Consider the following 18,451-nt stretch of genomic DNA (forward strand, 5'->3'; position numbering starts at 1 on the left):
AATACGCAATAGTTATTTGGCACAATACGTTCCTTTCTTCGATAGTCATTTTTCATATTATAGTTTTGGCGTTGCGCCCTGTACGAATCATTTAAATTAAATAAAGAAATACTATAATATTAGTACCTGTTTGTTACACGAGATATGTGTCCTTATAATCATTCTAATCAATCAATAAATTATACAGATTCAATTTTGTTCCATAAATACTTATTTGTACAATTTTTACTTCTACTCGTATAGACATAAACCTAAATTGAATCGTAGCCCAAACTATTGACATTATTAACAAACTTATGATAAAATATATTTAAAAAAAAAAGTCGTTATAAAGAACTCTTCTTCCTATTCGTACACTCTTGACAGAGTGGTCGTGGTCATGCATTAGTCGGATCCTGCGATAGGGATGCTCTCGCGATACGACACCATGGGGCACGGTGTTTCGCAGAGTGAGAGCAATCGTTTATGTTGGAGTGAGTCACAGATTTTATGAGGTCGGTCCATCGTGTTGGATCGCCCGCGAGATCTTTTGCCCTCGACTTTCCCTTGCACCACCAACCGCTCAATGGAGTCCTCATTCTGAGAGATGTGCCCGAAGAACTTGAGGATTCGTATTTGGACTGTTGACGGATAGTATCTCCTTGATGTTGAGCTCCTTCTGGATCGAAACGTTGGTACGGTGCGCGGTCCACGGAATTCTAAGGAGACGTCTCCAACGCCACATTTCCAGTGCGTCAATCTTACGACGGTCTTGCATCCTCAGCGTCCACGTCTCAGCCCCATACAGAAAGATTGGAAAGACCAGGCATCTCATTAACCGAACTTTTGTGTTTTTGGTTATTCTGCGGTCTCTCCAAATCTTTGTTAGCCTCTCAACTGAGGATATGGTCACAGCGCAACGTCTTCGGATCTCATCTTCGCAGCCTCTAGCGTTGGTGAATGTGGAGCCTAGTTAACGAACTCGAATATTCAAGACCAAATAAACTGGTAAAACGCGTGACACCGCTGTGCCACGTATGGTTTTGATACATACTTCAATAATTTCTCAGAACTATGTACTCGTAATTCATACCCACACAGAATTACTGTTTACGCACCTGATATGAATACACGTGTATGACTTCGAAAGTGTTCTTACTTGTAATTTATTAGCTGTGGATGCAAATCGCACGATCTATCTATTAAGTGGTTACCTGTGTTTAAAGGCACCGTAACGGAAATAACAGCTTTACTACAATATTATATACGAGTACTATAATACTATACTATAATCGCAATATCCTCTATATCTATTCGTGATAAAAGTGATTTTAATCCTCTTTCCACTATCATGTCGACAATAGTAATTAACCTATTACACTGCCCAGCAGTTATGCATGCCGATTTGAAAGATGGGACCGCAACACAGTTGCGACTCCGGTACCTACGTAATGAGCTCATCGCCTATCATCAAGTGCAATAAAATGCAAAGGCTATTTCTTTGGACACCCTTTTTTACCATGTGTAATAATAGCTGATACGACGCTAAAAGTGAAGGTTTTTTATTTAGGTACGCCCCTGTAGTATCATATGGGCACGGAATTCAACAAAATGTTTTCATTAATTTATGAGCACTTCAGCAGTGTCCGATAAAAATCTATCTAGTTATTTGAATATCATCAGAACTCTTTCTGTTCTGATTTAAATAGAATGGTTCGGGCAGATATGCGTGATATCTATACGTATATAGCTTATGTAATATACTAATCCTTTTATTAGGCTCTGTCGACTGCCCAACTACGAGAAGAACGACCTCCATTACCACCAAAAGTTGCACCGCCCGTGCCGCCTCCGCGACGACACAAGGTATTTTCGTTAATACTCCAAAGAATATATTTCACTCTCCAAATGACGTTGGTGTATTGCACAAAAACGCGATATTAGGTGTTCCCCAAGAATTCTACATCAACTTGCTGAAGCGAAACTTTTTTACATTCATTCGTCGGTTTGGTGACTCGGGCGAAATTCAATGATTTCATTATCGCTGTGACCGCCATTTTCTCTCCCCTTATTTTTAGAACAAAACAAATTAATGAAATATTTAATGTAATTTAAAGTTCGTAATTTCGCGTTACAACGAATATCAAAAATACTTACTTTTTTTTTTCTTTTTTGGCCATCACATATTTAATGCTATTGTTATTTTTTTATAGCTGAGCGGAGACAGACTAAGCGCCAGTCCTAAGCCCATGATGGATCAAAGACGTGCAACACTAGGTCATTTGTCCGCTGGCATAGCCCAAGTTTCACGTGGAAGCACAGGAACTACCCCCATCAACAATCACGTTGCACCACATCCCCATTCGCAAATGCCGATCCACGTTCAAGCCAAGATGACCACAATACCAACCTCTAGCCATATCGGCAGTATGCCGTATCTACCCACATCAATGCCGCATTCAAATATGCCCCAGTTAACAAGCATGCAACCACAAGGACACCATACTCTTGGCCACCTCAATCCAGCTTGGGCGAGACAAAGAGGATCTCTTCAGGGATTTAATATGCATCAAGTAGGTATTAAAGACATTTGAAGTATCTTTTAGCACCCTCAGTAACGATTTTTTTTTAAATCGCTTTTATTAGCCTATCCTCAATCTATGTAATGGATTCTTTCAACAATGTTCTTCGAATTCAAGACGTTCGATTAACTTCAAAATTCGTCCACAAATCAAGCACCTATAACAATACAATAATTTTATCATTTTGCCCTTTTTTTTTTTTTTTTTTTTTATGATTGAAAGTTTACTGGTGGCCCGAAGGCCTTTCCAGTTTCACCAGGACACGTGGGCGAGCAAAGGCTCAGCCAGGAGAGGTGGGATTTGCTAACAGCTACCCGAGCGCCTCCGAAGGAGACCTAACAGCTCAAGAGTAGCTGCTTCGCGAATGAATCTACTACCGGATCGGAATCGCGACCCGCTGAGAAGATCCGGCGAGAAACTCAGCGGGCTGATGCATGGGTTAGGTTGCACGTCGACCTCTTTGTCGAGTTCGACGAGTACGGTTACCGGGGTCCCTAAGCCTGCCCCTAGTATTAGAGCTGAAGGCATCTAATGCAAAGGTTATTGGATCTGATGGATCCGTAAGGACGTGTCTAGGGCGTCGACGGTGACTGACTCCTGCATGATCAGGATTCGGGGAGTAGTCAGCGGCGGCAACGATAAGGCGATTATCATGACGCATAGCCTTATCGAAGTATCGTTCCGACGCTGACTTCATGTATTTCCGAATTGATTCGAGGCCCAGGTCGTCGTGTAGGTCAACGTTCCTCACGAACCACGGAGCCCCGACAGCTAACCTGCAAAAGCGGGATTGTAGGGATTGGAGGGTGTCTATGTGTGTGCGGGCCGCGTGAGCGAACACCACACTCGCGTAAGTCATGACGGGCCTTATGCAAGTTTTGTAAAGTGTCACCTTGTTCCGAAGGGACATTTTACTCCGCTTACAGATCATGGGGTAGAGTCTACCGAGAATAAACGCGGCACGGTCACGGACTGATTTTATATGCGGGCGGAATGTCATCGATGCATCCAGGGTAACGCCCAGGTACTTGACCTTCCTGGCCCAGGGTATGGGTTGTCTAAAGAGAGTAATCGGGGGTGTGAGATTCCTCCTCCTAATCCGGGAGGAAATCCGTGTGGAGCTTCCCCTCTGAAATAGCACCGCAGTACTTTTCGCTGGGTTGATGTCTATGCGCCATTTTCGGAACCACTGTCCTAGGGCTAGGGCTGCGCTCTGAAGCTTCTTCGCGATTAGGGACTTATTTCTACTAGAATAGTAAACAGTGGTGTCGTCGGCGAATAAAGCTAAATGGGTCGGCGGCGACCGGGGAATATCGTTGACGAATAAGCTAAATAGGAGGGGTGAGAGGACAGAGCCTTGCGGGACTCCAGCTGTGAGAGGTCGTGGGGAGGAGCGGGTTCCCTCGACTCGATATCGAAAAGAGCGGTTCGACAAGAAGTCTCGTATGATGAGCACGAGACTATCCGGCACGCCCATGTTGAATAGTTTGAAAATCAAACCATTGTGCCAGACTTTGTCGAACGCTTTTGCGACGTCGAAGAAGAGAGCTCCCGTGTATAACGGTTTTGGTCGATTAAGCCCCACAAGAATGTGCTCCGTGAGGCGGTGCACCTGTTGAACGCATGAGTGATTTGTACGGAATCCGAATTGTTCATCGATGAGAATGCCCTTGGATGAGACGAAATCTCTGAGGCGCTTGTAGAGCAGACGCTCATACAGCTTGCCTAGAGACATGAGGAGGCTAATCGGGCGGTAGCTCGTCGGATGATTTTTTTGTTTACCGGGTTTATGTATGCCGATAACGTCCGCTTCTTTCCACACCGCGGGAAAGATACAGTTCGCCATAGCGGCATTGAAAATAGATGCCAACATCACGATGAGTTGGACGGGTAGAAGTTTAATAACGCGGTTAGATATACCGTCGGAACCGGGAGCCTTGCGAGGACGTAGGTCTTTGATCAAGTCTTTAACTTCCATCGAGGTGACGGGTGGTAACGCATCCGAGGGTGGCAAGGAGGCTCTGCGTTCTACCTCACTGTCTACTAATTCTACATGAACAGGGTCCACGGATTGAGTGCTGGGCGTGCACTGGGTTTGCAATGTATCGGCCAGCAGCTCTGCTTTTTCGTCATCATCAAAGGCCGCGAGTCGGCCTGAGGGGCCTACGAGAGGGGGCATAGTTACTACCGTATCCGATTTGAGAGTACGAGCTAAGCGGTAGTAAGACCTTTGGGAGGGCGCGAGTCCTTCTAAGAAATCAGACCATCTGGCATCTCGGACTTCGGCGATGCGAGACTTTACGTCGCGTTGTAGGGCACGCATTCGAGTACGATTATCCGCGGTAGGATACCTGTCGTAGGCCCGTATCGAGGCGTTCTTAGCTCTAAGGAGTTCCCTAATAGCGTCGGACAATTTGAAGCGGTGAAGGAAGTCCTCCGCTACAACTTGTTTCGATGACCTATCTAATGTCGAGGTGATGTGTGATGTTAAGATGTCTATGGCTTCAGCGGTATCCTGAGGAGACGGGGTACAGTCCGGGTTAAACGGGAGTGATGGTGGATCAGATTCAGCCAGGCTGATGCCCAGCGTGTGCCAATCCACCACAGTCCTCGTGACGGGAACGGAATCGGGAGCGCGACCGAGCTTCATAACGACGGGACGGTGGTCTGAATCTAACTCTGAAACTACTTCGATCGAGTGTAAGCGCAGAGTTACGTTTTTTAATAACGCTATGTCGAGTATATCCGGGCGATGCGCGATATTTAGCGGGTAGTGAGTCGGGGTTAACGGAGCGACGATATCGAAGGCGAGATCATCGACTAACGCGTCAAGCCGCCTGCCATTCGGGGTTGTGGTGTGTGAGTTCCACCTGATGTGTTTACAATTTAGGTCGCCCGCCAGAATGACAGAGCTCCCCATACCGAGCAGCGCCTCGATATCACTGCTTAGAACGATCTTATCCGGTGGAAGATAAACGGACGCGATAACGATCGGCGCGTGTCCCGTCAGTGAGATACGGCACACTGATGCTTCGATATTAGCGAGCGCGGGAGGATCGAGCGGGACGCAATGCAGGGCTCTTCTATAGTAAATGACGGTACCACCACCACGGGCAGAGAGCCGGTCGTTCCTGACCATGTTGTAGTTCGCGATTTTAGGGTCACGGCGCGCGGGCTTAAGTAGGGTCTCCTGCACTAAAAAGATATCAATTTGATGGTCACGCAAAAAGTCAGAAACCTGATCACGTTGATTTGCGAGACCGTAAGCGTTAAAAAATCCTATCGTTACGGATAGGGGCTTTATTCTACTTATATACGCCATTGATTACCGGCGGAGTGAGGGGAGGACGTACGTATTTAATGACGCGTATACGTCGGCGTATTCTTGCACAACGGCGATAAAGTGTTGTGCAGTGGAGGCAGCGCGAATGGCGTCGCCCAAAGCGTTAACGCGCTCAAAGTTGATCGACTGAAAGAAGTCGATCGCTAAAGCGAGATTGTCGGACGCGGTCGGAGGGCAAGTCGCGGGAGAGGGACGAGTTGCGGGGGCGGGACGAATCGCGGAGGAGGGAGTTGTAACCGTGTTCGTGTACGGCAGCGGTTTCGCCCAAGCCGAGACACTGGGCACCGGCGCCGGAACGAACGCTGGCTTAGCCTGCGACACAGAGGGTGCCGAGGCTTTGATGTCTGGGCCGGAAGCTCGGAGGCGGTTTTGGCGGGCGACGCGGCGATTTATTTTCGGGGCTCGGGGGCATCCGCGGTAATTTGCGGGGTGACCCTGTGTACGACACAGGACGCAGCTAGGCGGTTCCGTCGCGGTTTTTTGATCGCGAGTGCAGAGGGCCGTGGCGTGATCTCCTAAACACTTGACGCATCGGGGGCGCGCGTGACAGTTACGGGAAGAATGCCCGTATAATTGGCAGTTATGGCACTGGCTAGGTGTGCCTTTCTTGTGTGGGGTTTCGACGGCGATTCCGGAAAGGCTACAGACCGTTCGGATGTTGAATATTTGCTTACCCTCGGGGGTAGGCTGGAGGGCGACGAGAACCATGTTATATGGCTCCCTTCCGCGACCTGTGTGCATGCGGTGTACGGAGTTAACCGGTAGGCCTTGTTCGAGAAGGTCGGCCTTGACTAGCTCGGCATCCAACTCTTTAGGGATGCCACGTATGACGGCACGGAGTTCGCGCTCCTCCTGGAGCGTATACGTGTGGAAACTTATACGCTCCTTACGGAGGTAAGAAGAGAGGGCCCTATGGTCGTCGGGTGTTCGAACCTTAATTTGAATGCCGTTCGCGAGGTTACGGGCATTCGTGAAGTTGATATTTTTGGCCTTAAGGGCCAGGGAAACTCGATCCCAAGCTGCCTTCTCTTGGAGGATTACTGGGGGAGGGGTCGGGGTTTTATTTTGTGCCACCGGACGCGGCGACGGAGTGGCACGGGCTGGAGGCGCAACGGGAGTCTGAGGGCGGGGGCGCGACGCGTTCGCGGCTTTGCTAATTTTAGCGGCCGCGGGAGCTCGAGACTCCGCGGCACGCTTCTTACCCTTTTGTACCAGGGTGAATCCATCCGTCGATGAGACGGGAGCGAGGTCGACCTCCATCTCCGAGTCAGAGTCGGAGGACGAGGAGGCGGGCGCAGGTGACCTACGAGCAGGTGTTTTGGAGGGCACGACGGAGGCTGCGGATGATCGCGCTGCTGGAACGGTGGCCACGGCGGACGACGCAGCAGTTTTACTCGCCAGTATAGGCGACGCGGGAACGGCAGGCACGACGGAGGCTGCGGTGCTCGATGCAGAAGCTTTGCACGCAGGTACAGGCGACGCAGGAGCAGCGAGCTCGGCGGAGTCCACGAGAGGGCTCGCGGTGTGATCGGCCTTGAAGGCCAGAAACTCTGAGGCGAGCTGTGGGTGGCGAAGTCGGAGGAATTCCGCGAATACAGCGTCCATGATCGCTGAGTGCCCAGGTGGGGCGGCCCCGGGTCTTGAAAACACTCGCCTTGCGGCGAGGCCCCAACTTCTCGGACCTGAGCGGGTCTATTCAACACAGGTGGCGATGCGGCACGATTACTACAGGACAAAGAAAAAACACAACAAGACGGAAATAACAAAAAGAAACAGAACAATTAAACACTTCCAGGAAAACAGTTTGTCGGCAGATGTACCACGAACACAGAAACAACAAAAGGAAACAAAACAAATAAAAACTTCCAGGAAGAGCACTTAGTCGGCAGATGTACCACAAACACAGGCCGCGCGAACAATGGCCGGGCTAACAAAAGCCAGACGAACAAAGACCGGGCGATCGAGTGGTCGATGAGCACGTCCGCACGTGACGGGTGCCTCTATCGGAATCATTTTGCCCTAACATCCTAATGGGGATACAAAACGCATTATTTTATATTTAAGCGCAGTTTTTAGTTTTCATTCTATGTTATTTATTATTGACTAGCTCACGGAATAAAAATCCGAACCCATAAAAATCTTAATATTAATGCCGTCATCTACATTGACAAAATCAAATTTTACAAATAGAATATCACGATTGCTTTGCGGTAGAAATAGTCGAATGGTGATGGTAATTATAATCGTGAAATCTCACACCAGAAAATTGACAATTATAAATTTTAATATACGGGGTTAAAATTAACAATTTTAATTATATTTTTTGTCCACTAAAGGTCCTACCACCAAATTTATTATTAGTATTAGTATTTACTAAGAAACAAAGTAGTTGCCGTAGCCGTCGTAGGATTTGTAGTCCGGAATAGTAGCAATAAAAGGAGGTTACAAACACTTTCCTTTACAAGCTGCCTGCTTGTTTTGAATAAAAACTGTTTTAATTTTCGGTTTTTAAATACAGAATGTGCCACCGGAGTCTTGGGAGCCAGAGAACGTTTCGCATGTACAGAATTGGAACCGGCCCTTGCGGCGTGGTGCGTCAGTATTAGAACTAGGTGTCGGTGGCGGAGCGACGTGCGGAGGATGCGCGCAATGTGCAGGCTCGGGCTGGAGATACGGCAGCTGTGCGAGCCTCGACCATCCGTGGCAGGGCGCCTGGCAGCCCCCACCCTGCTGTCTCCCACCGCACGACCCTCGGTTGCACGCGCATACGCATCATGTTTCCCATACGCCACAACCACATCGTAGAGGTTGGTATTTTAAAAGTTGAATTTTAGAGTACGGTTCTCACATTCCACCTCTTCCGAAAACCGAAGAAACTTTTATTGTTTCCGACGTTTCGCATACAGTACAGTTTAAAAACATGACATTAAAAAACTGTTATAGATAAGTAAATCGCCGATGAAATGTCAACTATTTTTGTCTCCAAGTACTTTAGTATTTTATAATACACTAAAAAATAAATGTGTCTATGAAATGTTTTAAGTTTTCGCCGCTATCGACATTATAAATACGGAACTTAAATTATTTTAGAATAGTCCTGTTCACGGCGACTCCCCTGGTATTGAGTGGATTATCGGACCACATAGATGAGAATGACGTCCAAAAATCTATTGTATAGTATATCACATATATCACGGGCTTATAATACCACCAGTGAAATTGTAAATTAAAAGAGACTACACACATTCAATCAATACTAATATAACAAAATCAGTACATAACGTAAAAATCAAATTAATAATAAAAACTGTTTCGTTTGTTGTAGTGGAAACGCGCACTATGTCCCGCGCCGCGTCCCGTGCCGGGTCTAGAGCTCCATCGCCGGCCGCGAGTGTTAGATCGCGTGCCTCCCGCCGCACCAAGCATCGGACCCCTTCCCCACCACTGCCCTCCAGCGACGCCGACACGGAAAGCGAAGGAGAAAGTATCACTGTCCCTCCAAGCAGCATCCACGAAAACAACGATAACTCCTTAGGACCCGCACCTCCCCCGCCGGAAATCAATTGGCAATGCGAGCACTGCACGTTCGTCAATGAGCCCGGTGTTAGAGTGTGTGCAGTCTGTTGTCGCACTCCAACCGTAGCTCCGAAAATCCTTGTATCAGGCGTAAAAGAAGAGATGGATAAATTAAAAATTGAAACAAAAAAATCAACACTGACAACTGCCACCCATGATGATTCACCAACTAAACAAAGTGAGAAAATACAATCTTAATGAATCTCCGATTGAATTGTTTAATTAATGTCTAATAACATACGTGTTTGCTTTTTTTCCAGACGGGGTGCGATGCAGTCCTAAAATTAGCAAAGAGCGAAAGTCTACTGGTTGTGGCCCGTCACCTCCTAGAGAAGAATTCATTTCAATGCAAATAGTACACAGCCAATCGCCCGTTATTGAACAAAACAAACACAACTTTGTTGAAAGAAGTACAAAAGGACATGACATTGCCGTGGGTCCGTCACCACCTCGCGACATGCGTCATCCCCAGCAAAATAGAAATATTACGTCATCTCCTCAAATCGACAACAGGGTCCAGGACTCCCCACGTCGGAGCGTTAAGGATTCTCCTGTTAAAGATCAACCAAAACTACACAGCATTTCAGTTGGTCCATCACCTCCACGTGAAAACAGTCGTGTATCTATCGAACCTGAGAAACAGGTTCAAAAAAAGTCCACTGGGACGTCGCCATCGCGCGACGTCATCGTCAGAGCAAGTAGTTTCAGATCGAATAAAACAAACGTTTCGAACACCGGGACTTCTCCACCACCACAAAGCATTTCTACACAGGTAAATTTTAATTTAAACATGACGTAGCTTATCTACAGTAAATTTACAAATTTTTAGGAAAATCCATTGACTTGTCCGGGACACTTTTTACGATGAAGGAATAACATCGTAAAGAAACGAAATTAGTCTTCTTATAAATCTATGATACCGGCATCTCGTTTTTACCATCGCACCGCCCGCCACCGGAGTAGAGTTCATCCATACTACCTGGAGCCACTGCGGTCATCGACAGTGCGTTTCCAGAGGTCTTTTTTGCCACGTACCATCCGGCTATGGAATGAGCTCCCCTCCACGGTGTTTCCCGAGCGCTATGACATGTCCTTCTTTAAAAGAGGCTTGTGGAGAGTATTAAGCGGTAGGCAGCGGCTTGGCTCTGCCCCTGGCATTGCTGAAGTCCATGGGCGACGGTAACCACTCACCATCAGGTGGGCCGTATGCTGCTCGTCTGCCTACAAGGGCAATAAAAAAAAAAAATCTAAGTACCTACTGGTGTTTGAGCGTATTGCACTGAAGTAGGAAACCTATGGAAATGAAACGTCAACAAAAAATTCGTGCCACTGTGACGTCATCTGGCCACAAAACATGGCGGTTTTAGTGCTGCCCAGAAGATTTTAATGTTAGTAGGTTTTATCGATAAACGTTCTTGGCTCATTTTATTTTAAATATTGTTGAGTGAATGTATTTGTAGAATTTATACTTTAATAGGAAGTAAGTATATTGTTATGTGCAAAGATGATGTGATTTAGATATTATGTGAAATCTAAGACGAGTTCGTGCTTCAAATTTGCCAAGTAAACGATATGACGATTTTTAAAATTTGCTACACTGATTTTATAAAGTTGTCGTTTGCCTAAAACATAAAGATATGGCGTAGTACAGTGCCATCTGCCCATTTCTAGCATGCTGAATGTTATCGTATTTTGAGTACGTGTTTTTCTCAGACTATTACAATCTATTTTAATTGTTTTGCTGACTCTAAAGTCCGTAACACACTACCGCAGCGCACCTCAAGGAAGGTACGCCACAACATTTGAATCACTCTCACTTGAGAGTGATTCAAATTTTAAACTTATCAAGGGACCGCCTGATAAAAAAAAACACCTACAGAACATTTGTTCGCTAATAAAATTACAAACGTCATTCCTTGCGACTTCCTCTCTAAAATCACTTAATTAAATATTTAACGAGTTGACAATAGTGTTTTACTCACTGCGGAATAAAACTATTTTATTTAAATAGTTCCGAAGAGATTTTGTCGGTAGCCTTTTTCCTGAAATATCTAAACAGAATGTCTAAATATGTTTTGATGACATATTTTAAAGAGGTATTTATGATTAGTGTCATGATCAATAGATTCCGACCGAAAAAGTCCGATTTTTCGGATGAGGTCTCCATAATGAATTTAAATATATATATGTCGGTGCACGCCAGGGATGGCTGAGCGGTAGTTTCGTCATCGCTCGTATTCGATTGAACTCAGTTTAGTCAATAAAACTTTTCAATAATAATTATTGAAACTCAACACACACAACAATGACAGGATAAACCGACAGTTTCGTTGCACATACCGACAGACCGACTGACTGACTGACTGACTGTCAGAGACTCACTGCTGAGACGGACGGAATCACTGTCTGACACGAATGCCACGACTCTGTCCACGTACCGCCATTTTATACTGTGGCGTTACGGAGTCTACCCTTCATTTTGTGATATTTATCAAAACAACATTTCATCCTTTAAAATAATAATCAAAACCACCGTCTTAATATTACTAAAAGTCGTTGTCCACGACAACTAAAAGTCGTTATACACGACATATAGATAATAGTTTTGGGGCATCGACTTTCTTGAGATCCTATAAAATATGTTTTAATTATTATTTTTGTATGTTTTAAGCATGATAAAATAATAAATTTTATATAAGCAATCATATTAAATCGATATCAAAGTCAATAAATAATGTACAACCCAAAACCACTGAAGTAGGAAACCTATGGAAATGAAACGTCAACAAAAATTCGTGCCACTGTGACGTCATCTGGCCACAAAACATGGCGGTTTTAGTGCTGCCCAGAAGATTTTAATGTTAGTAGGTTATCGATAAACGTTCTTGGCTCATTTTATTTTAAATATTGTTGAGTGAATGTATTTGTAGAATTTATACTTTAATAGGAAGTAAGTATATTGTTATGTGCAAAGATGATGTGATTTAGATATTATGTGAAATCTAAGACGAGTTCGTGCTTCAAATTTGCCAAGTAAACGATAAGACGATTTAAAAAATTTGCTACCCTGATTTTATAAAGTTGTCCTTTGCCGCAAAACATAAAGATATGGCGTAGTACAGTGCCATCTGCCCATTTCTAGCATGCTGAATGTTATCGTATTTTGAGTACGTGTTTTTCTTAGACTATTACAATCTATTTTAATTGTTTTGCTGACTCTAAAGTCCGTAACACACTACCGCAGCGCACCTCAAGGAAGGTACGCTGCACCATTTGAATCACTCTCACTTGAGAGTGATTCAAATTTTAAACTTATCAAGGGACCGCCTGATAAAAAAAACACCTACAGAACATTTATTCGTTAATAAAATTACAAACGTCATTCCTCCTTGTGACTTCCTCTCTAAAATCACTTATGTTGTAACCTTCTTTTCCATATTCCATTATTTGAAATATACTTCGAACACATTGTCATTTTTACCATCTATCATTATTATATTTTATGCTATGGCTTGAAAACATTATTTTATTATAAACATTGTTTTATTACAACAATTAACGAAAGGCTAACTAAAAACAAGAATTCGGCAGCAGTACCATCACCTACACCGCAGTCACCTACAAATGGACAAATTTCTCTAAATTCACCTTCACAGCATTCGAAGTTATACTCCTCACCTGCTCCGGTCTCCACTCCTGTGCCATTTGCTCCGCGTCGAAGTAATCGACGTATACAGGCACCCCGCCGTCTGATCAACGAGATGTAGATGGGGAGGAATGTTGTAACCTTCTTTTCCATATTCCATTATTTGAAATATACTTCGAACACATTGTCATTTTTACCATCTATCATTATTATATTTTATGCTATGTCTTGAAAACATTGTTTTATTATAACTTAATTATTAAATATTTAACGAGTTGACAATAGTGTTATAAAACTATTTTATTTAAATAGTTCCGACGACTTTCTTGAGATCCTATAAAATATGTTTTAATTATTATTTTTGTATGTTTTAAGCATGATAAAATAAGAAATTTTATATAAGCAATCATATTAAATCGATATCAAAGTCAATAAATAATGTACAACCCAAAACAGACGGCCGAACTGACGTGACAATGACGTTTGGCGCGCTAAACATGGCGGATTTTCGGCCTCATTAGACGGAGACGGAGACATTTACGTATATTCATGTTTCATTTTATGTACGCACTGAAATACTGTTATATTGTTTTCCTGCGAGTTAAAGTGCTGAGTAAGAACGAGATAGATATATGTTTATGTATGTGCTTTCAAAATGGGTGCTATTTATATAAGCAATTGTACGTATAGAACAATATGTCGTGTCCCTACTATATAGGTCTATGCCCAAAACAGACGGCCGAACTGACGTGACAATGACATTTGGCGCGCTAATCATGGCGGATTTTCGGCCTCATTAGACGGAGACGGAGACATTTACGTATATTCATGTTTCATTTTATGTACGCACTGAAATACTGTTATATTGTTTTACTGCGAGTTAAAGTGCTGAGTAAGAACGAGATAGATATATGTTTATGTATGTGCCTTCAAAATGGGTGCTATTTATATAAGCAATTGTACGTATAGAACAATATGTCGTGTCCCTACTATATAGGTCTATGGCGTATTGTGACGAACGGATTAATGTCAAGGTCAATATCCTGCTCGTTTCTGCCGTAAAAATGCTTATACGTTCTGAGTGGAAAGACCTACCGTGCCGGCAGTTATTATAAGTTTGATATTCAAATTTCAATTTCTCATCGCTTTCGACTTCCTGTCTAAGTATAGCAATAATTATTACAAAAAAATTTGAAGCAAATTAGCACTCTTTGAGACAATTACATAAATTACGTAGATTATATTACATGTTTAAGAATTTTATTCAATTTAAAGTTCGTTATACTTAAATTTTAAATTAAATTATAAAAGTACTGGTATAAAGATAACTAATTCCAAAACAGACCTACGAAGTACCTAAACAATGGGAACGCGCCCCATCGGCATCTCGATCGCGACCAAGACGCCGGTTCCGGGACGAAAGTCGACGTGAACGATCTCATAGCAGACACTCGCTGTCCAGCGACACCCGTGTAAGCTAACTGTGTATGCTCCACAATTTTTTTATCCAAAACATCGATAACCGTGCTTTAATAGATACTTTAATCTCAGGAGAGCGACCGCAGTGTCCGCACGTTGGGAACAGCCAACCGGTGGGAGTGGCGTGAAGAGGACAGCAGTCCGGGAGGTGACTGGGACCATGGAAACATGTCGCGTAGAGCTTCACATTTAGATCTACGGAGACCAAGGTCGCATCGTCGATCTGGATTTTATGGCTCAGAGGTAGTTAAGTTTCCATTACAATAATTGTTGCCCGATCTGTTTAAATCTCTATATTTGTCGGTGGTGTTATTTAGTCCCATTTGTCGCCAATTGTTGCATTTCCATAAATATATTTTTAATTTAATATTACTTTTTGTTATATTTTAGATTTATTATTTTGGATGTTTACATTATATTAATTCAGATGATCTGATGATAATATTTTGTACTTTATGTCATTTAAAATAGCAAGCAATAGAAAGTTTAAAGTAGGTGCGTGTCACATGAGTATACTCGTAGAATCGTCTTCGCCGTCGCAATATAAACAATTCAACTGTTTGTTTTGACAAAGGCCGCTTCACCCGAGCCGACGGGAGCCACACGCGCCACTTCACTAGAAGCTTTATCCGGCGCAGGCCGACGAGAAACAGAACGCGGCCTCGAGCTCGCCAAGCTCATGACGGAAGCCGAACGCCTGGGCTTCAGTGCCGCGGAAGTGCAAGCTGCATTAGCACAAAGTCCGGCAGCACCACTCGCATGGTTGCGCTCGCGGTGGCCGAGCTTGTGCGCGGGCGTACGAGCAGCCGCTGCACGACTCGCGCCTGACGCTGTCATCTCCGAACTAGAAGCACGAGCGTCACTCGCACGGCATCGAGGCGCTATGTGGCCTGCGGTTACAGAATGTGTTGAACGACATCGTCGACAGGTGAGTAATAGACAATGTTGCCAACTTCATATATTTTGTCCCAATTTAAACTCACAATTCAATGATGAATCTACATTTCAGGCAGGATCAACTGAAATGGGCGAAGAAGGACGAGTCCGAGGGCGTGTCTGGGGCTCGCCAGCCGGTGCAGATGATGACGCAGCTCCACCGCGGTTCGCATCGCGCCGCTCGTCACGCGCGCGCGGTAATCTTCAACGCCCTCTGAATCCTTGACGTACCGTTACGTATAAGATCGTGACGTCATCGTACATCGTCATAACCGTCACGTTTACGTTTCAGCAGAAGATAGTTCAGATGAATTTGAAGCACCGACGCGACCGGTGTTTCGAGACGACGATTGGATGTTTCTACCGTTGGACGTGAATGTTAAAGATGAATACGAGACGAACCAGAATCTTAATTCCTGGAATAAACATTCGTACGATGTCCCGCATGACGACAGAGATGACGTAACTGTAACGTTAAATATTCTTAAAAATAACACAGACGAAGAAAACTTCTTACGTAGTTTATTAGAAAATACACAATTAAAGTTGGAAGAGAGTACTATAACTGACAGAAACAGAACAAATTTCAATGATTTAATCCAATCTGAAAATGATTTTATTGACGCGTATAATGCCTTAACAAAGGCAAGTCCACTACCTAACATAAATGACGTCATTTTGGAACCGAACAGCAAATCTTTCCCGACAGACATAATACACGACAATATTAAACTTCAAAATAATAAAAATGTAAAATCACTGATTAAAGGACAAAATATATCTGACAGAAAATCTACAAAAAACGTATTAGTGGATGAAAAAAAAGATAACTTAATAGCCCTTAAAGTAGTTTCTAAAACTGAAGAACAAAAATCAAAAGCCTCAACAATAAAAAACGATAACAACATATTCCCAAACAATGAAGCAATCAAACAACAAACAGAAGCTCAAAGTAACAAACAAACTTACTATAGGGATGTATTAGAGAAAAAACAGCCTGAAAATAAAATACAAAATTCTTATGATGATAAATCACAGAACTTGAATGATATAGTCGATAATACTCAAAAACTAATACAACAAATGAGAGAAGAACTTGACTCCGACATGCACTCTTTTAAAAATAATAGCACTTCGCATAGTGAACACGAAAGTTCGTCCAACGAGGAACAGTTAACCAGTTATAGTGATACAGACCATGAAACAGAAGAATCAGAAAACATTACTTCAGATGAAGATGGAAACAGCAAGGACACACAGAACGTCAGAATCAAAACTAACAATTCGGTACGACAGAGTGAAGCTTCTAATAGAACAAGTTCTGAAGACAATGAACAATTTGAAGAAGCAATGGATCATATCGAAAACCAAGTAGATGACTTTAAAAATACTAACATGGCAATACTAGATTCAATTGCTCGAAGTCTACAAGAAGAGCATATTGTTACTGTAGAAGAAAATAAACCAACAATTCCCGTGAAAAAAGAAGATTCAAATAATAATTTGTACGTAGCCGTTAACTCTTTTGAAGAAATATATGCCCAATTAAATAGTACTAAAATGCAACAGAAAATAGTTTCTGAGAGTGAAAATATTTTACAAACGAATACATTGCCAGATATAACAGTAATAGAAAAACACGCTATTACAGTATCTGAATATCGACCATCGGCGTCTTTTCAGTTAATAATATCGGAAAACCAGCAACCTAAATTAAAAGGAAAGCTAAATACAATTGAACCAACTCATGAAAATTTGGTTAATGAACCATCTCCTGATAATTTAGTAAATGTTTTTAAAAATACAGAAAACCATTACGAATCTAATAAAATAGAAGTATTAAATACTACACAGCCATTTCCACCACTCGAACGCACTAGAGAAAATAATATTGAACGAACAAATAATGATCAAATTGAACAAGAACAAACAATAAATTTTGGTGAAACTAATGCAACTCAAGATGAACCCGAACGGAACGATCTAGAATTTGGAGCCATAAATATAGAAATAAAACAAAATACGGAAAACACTGAGCTACAAATACAATTAGACAATATTTCACAACTGCTACCGGCGGAGGAATCGGATAATCGAAATACTAATGTGCAACTACAAACTATACAAAGGGAAATAGAAGGAATAGACATTTTCAATAAGGTTGACCAAAACGAACGTAATGGAAATACAAATCAAATACAATTGGAACCTATAAATATCATTAAAGAAACTTCGTTACAGCATCAAGTCCAAACTTCAATTAGTACCGAAAACAGTGCATCGATCACCGAAAAGACTTATTCTAAAAATCCAGCATCAAAATCAAATATACCTAAATTAATTAAAAATGTATTTGGTACAAAGACTAAATTAGAAAAAAATGGCCCAAAATTTTTAGCCTCTAAGGTACCCATTCGCAGAGCATCGATCAAACAATATCCTGCACCTGCGCCCCCTAAATCACAATTTGGGCATATACAAAGCGGTCATGTAAAACAATTGCAAACGAGACTATTTGATACAAGACCTAAAAATTCAAATACTGATAAGGAATCTAACATATCAGAACCGGAACCTTCAACGTCTACAATGAGTAAAAAAAAGCCAGCACCACCTCCACCTATAGAACATAAAAATGAACAAGCCACAGCAATGCAAGTACAGCCAACAATGGAAAAGAAAAATAATTACTTTCGTGAAACTTGTCGAACTGAGGACGAATGGACTGAAAGCGATTCCGAAAGTTCTGAAACGCCAATAAAGAAACCGGTAGAAGAAATAAATTACAATCCTCCTTCACCGCCTCCACCTCTCACATTACGTCGTGTCTCAGGGCAATTAGTTGATTTGGCGAAAATACGTTTACCTGAAGGATCACCAGAGGTAATTTGTTTTTCAAATGAATCTACT

General features: G+C 42.9%; 1 protein-coding gene across 3 annotated transcripts in view; it reads left to right on the forward strand.

Moving 5' to 3' along the window:
- LOC114240044 (uncharacterized) overlaps positions 1-18,451 on the forward strand; it is a 30,961-nt gene that overhangs the window by 4,420 nt on the left and 8,090 nt on the right. For 2 of the 3 annotated variants that reach the window (XM_028170494.2, XM_028170496.2), the window contains exons 4-13: positions 1,759-1,845; positions 2,193-2,552; positions 8,423-8,711; positions 9,230-9,658; positions 9,741-10,252; positions 14,470-14,598; positions 14,678-14,848; positions 15,180-15,533; positions 15,615-15,738; positions 15,834-18,424. In XM_028170494.2, coding sequence (XP_028026295.2) covers positions 1,759-1,845; positions 2,193-2,552; positions 8,423-8,711; positions 9,230-9,658; positions 9,741-10,252; positions 14,470-14,598; positions 14,678-14,848; positions 15,180-15,533; positions 15,615-15,738; positions 15,834-18,424 — 5,046 coding nt within the window. The remainder of the gene's footprint in view (positions 1-1,758; positions 1,846-2,192; positions 2,553-8,422; positions 8,712-9,229; positions 9,659-9,740; positions 10,253-14,469; positions 14,599-14,677; positions 14,849-15,179; positions 15,534-15,614; positions 15,739-15,833; positions 18,425-18,451) is intronic. The other variant, XM_028170495.2, reaches the window with a different exon arrangement.

The sequence above is a fragment of the Bombyx mandarina genome, chromosome 04, assembly GCF_030267445.1.
Source record: "Bombyx mandarina strain Sakado chromosome 04, ASM3026744v2".
Classification (NCBI taxonomy): Eukaryota; Metazoa; Arthropoda; class Insecta; order Lepidoptera; family Bombycidae; genus Bombyx; species Bombyx mandarina.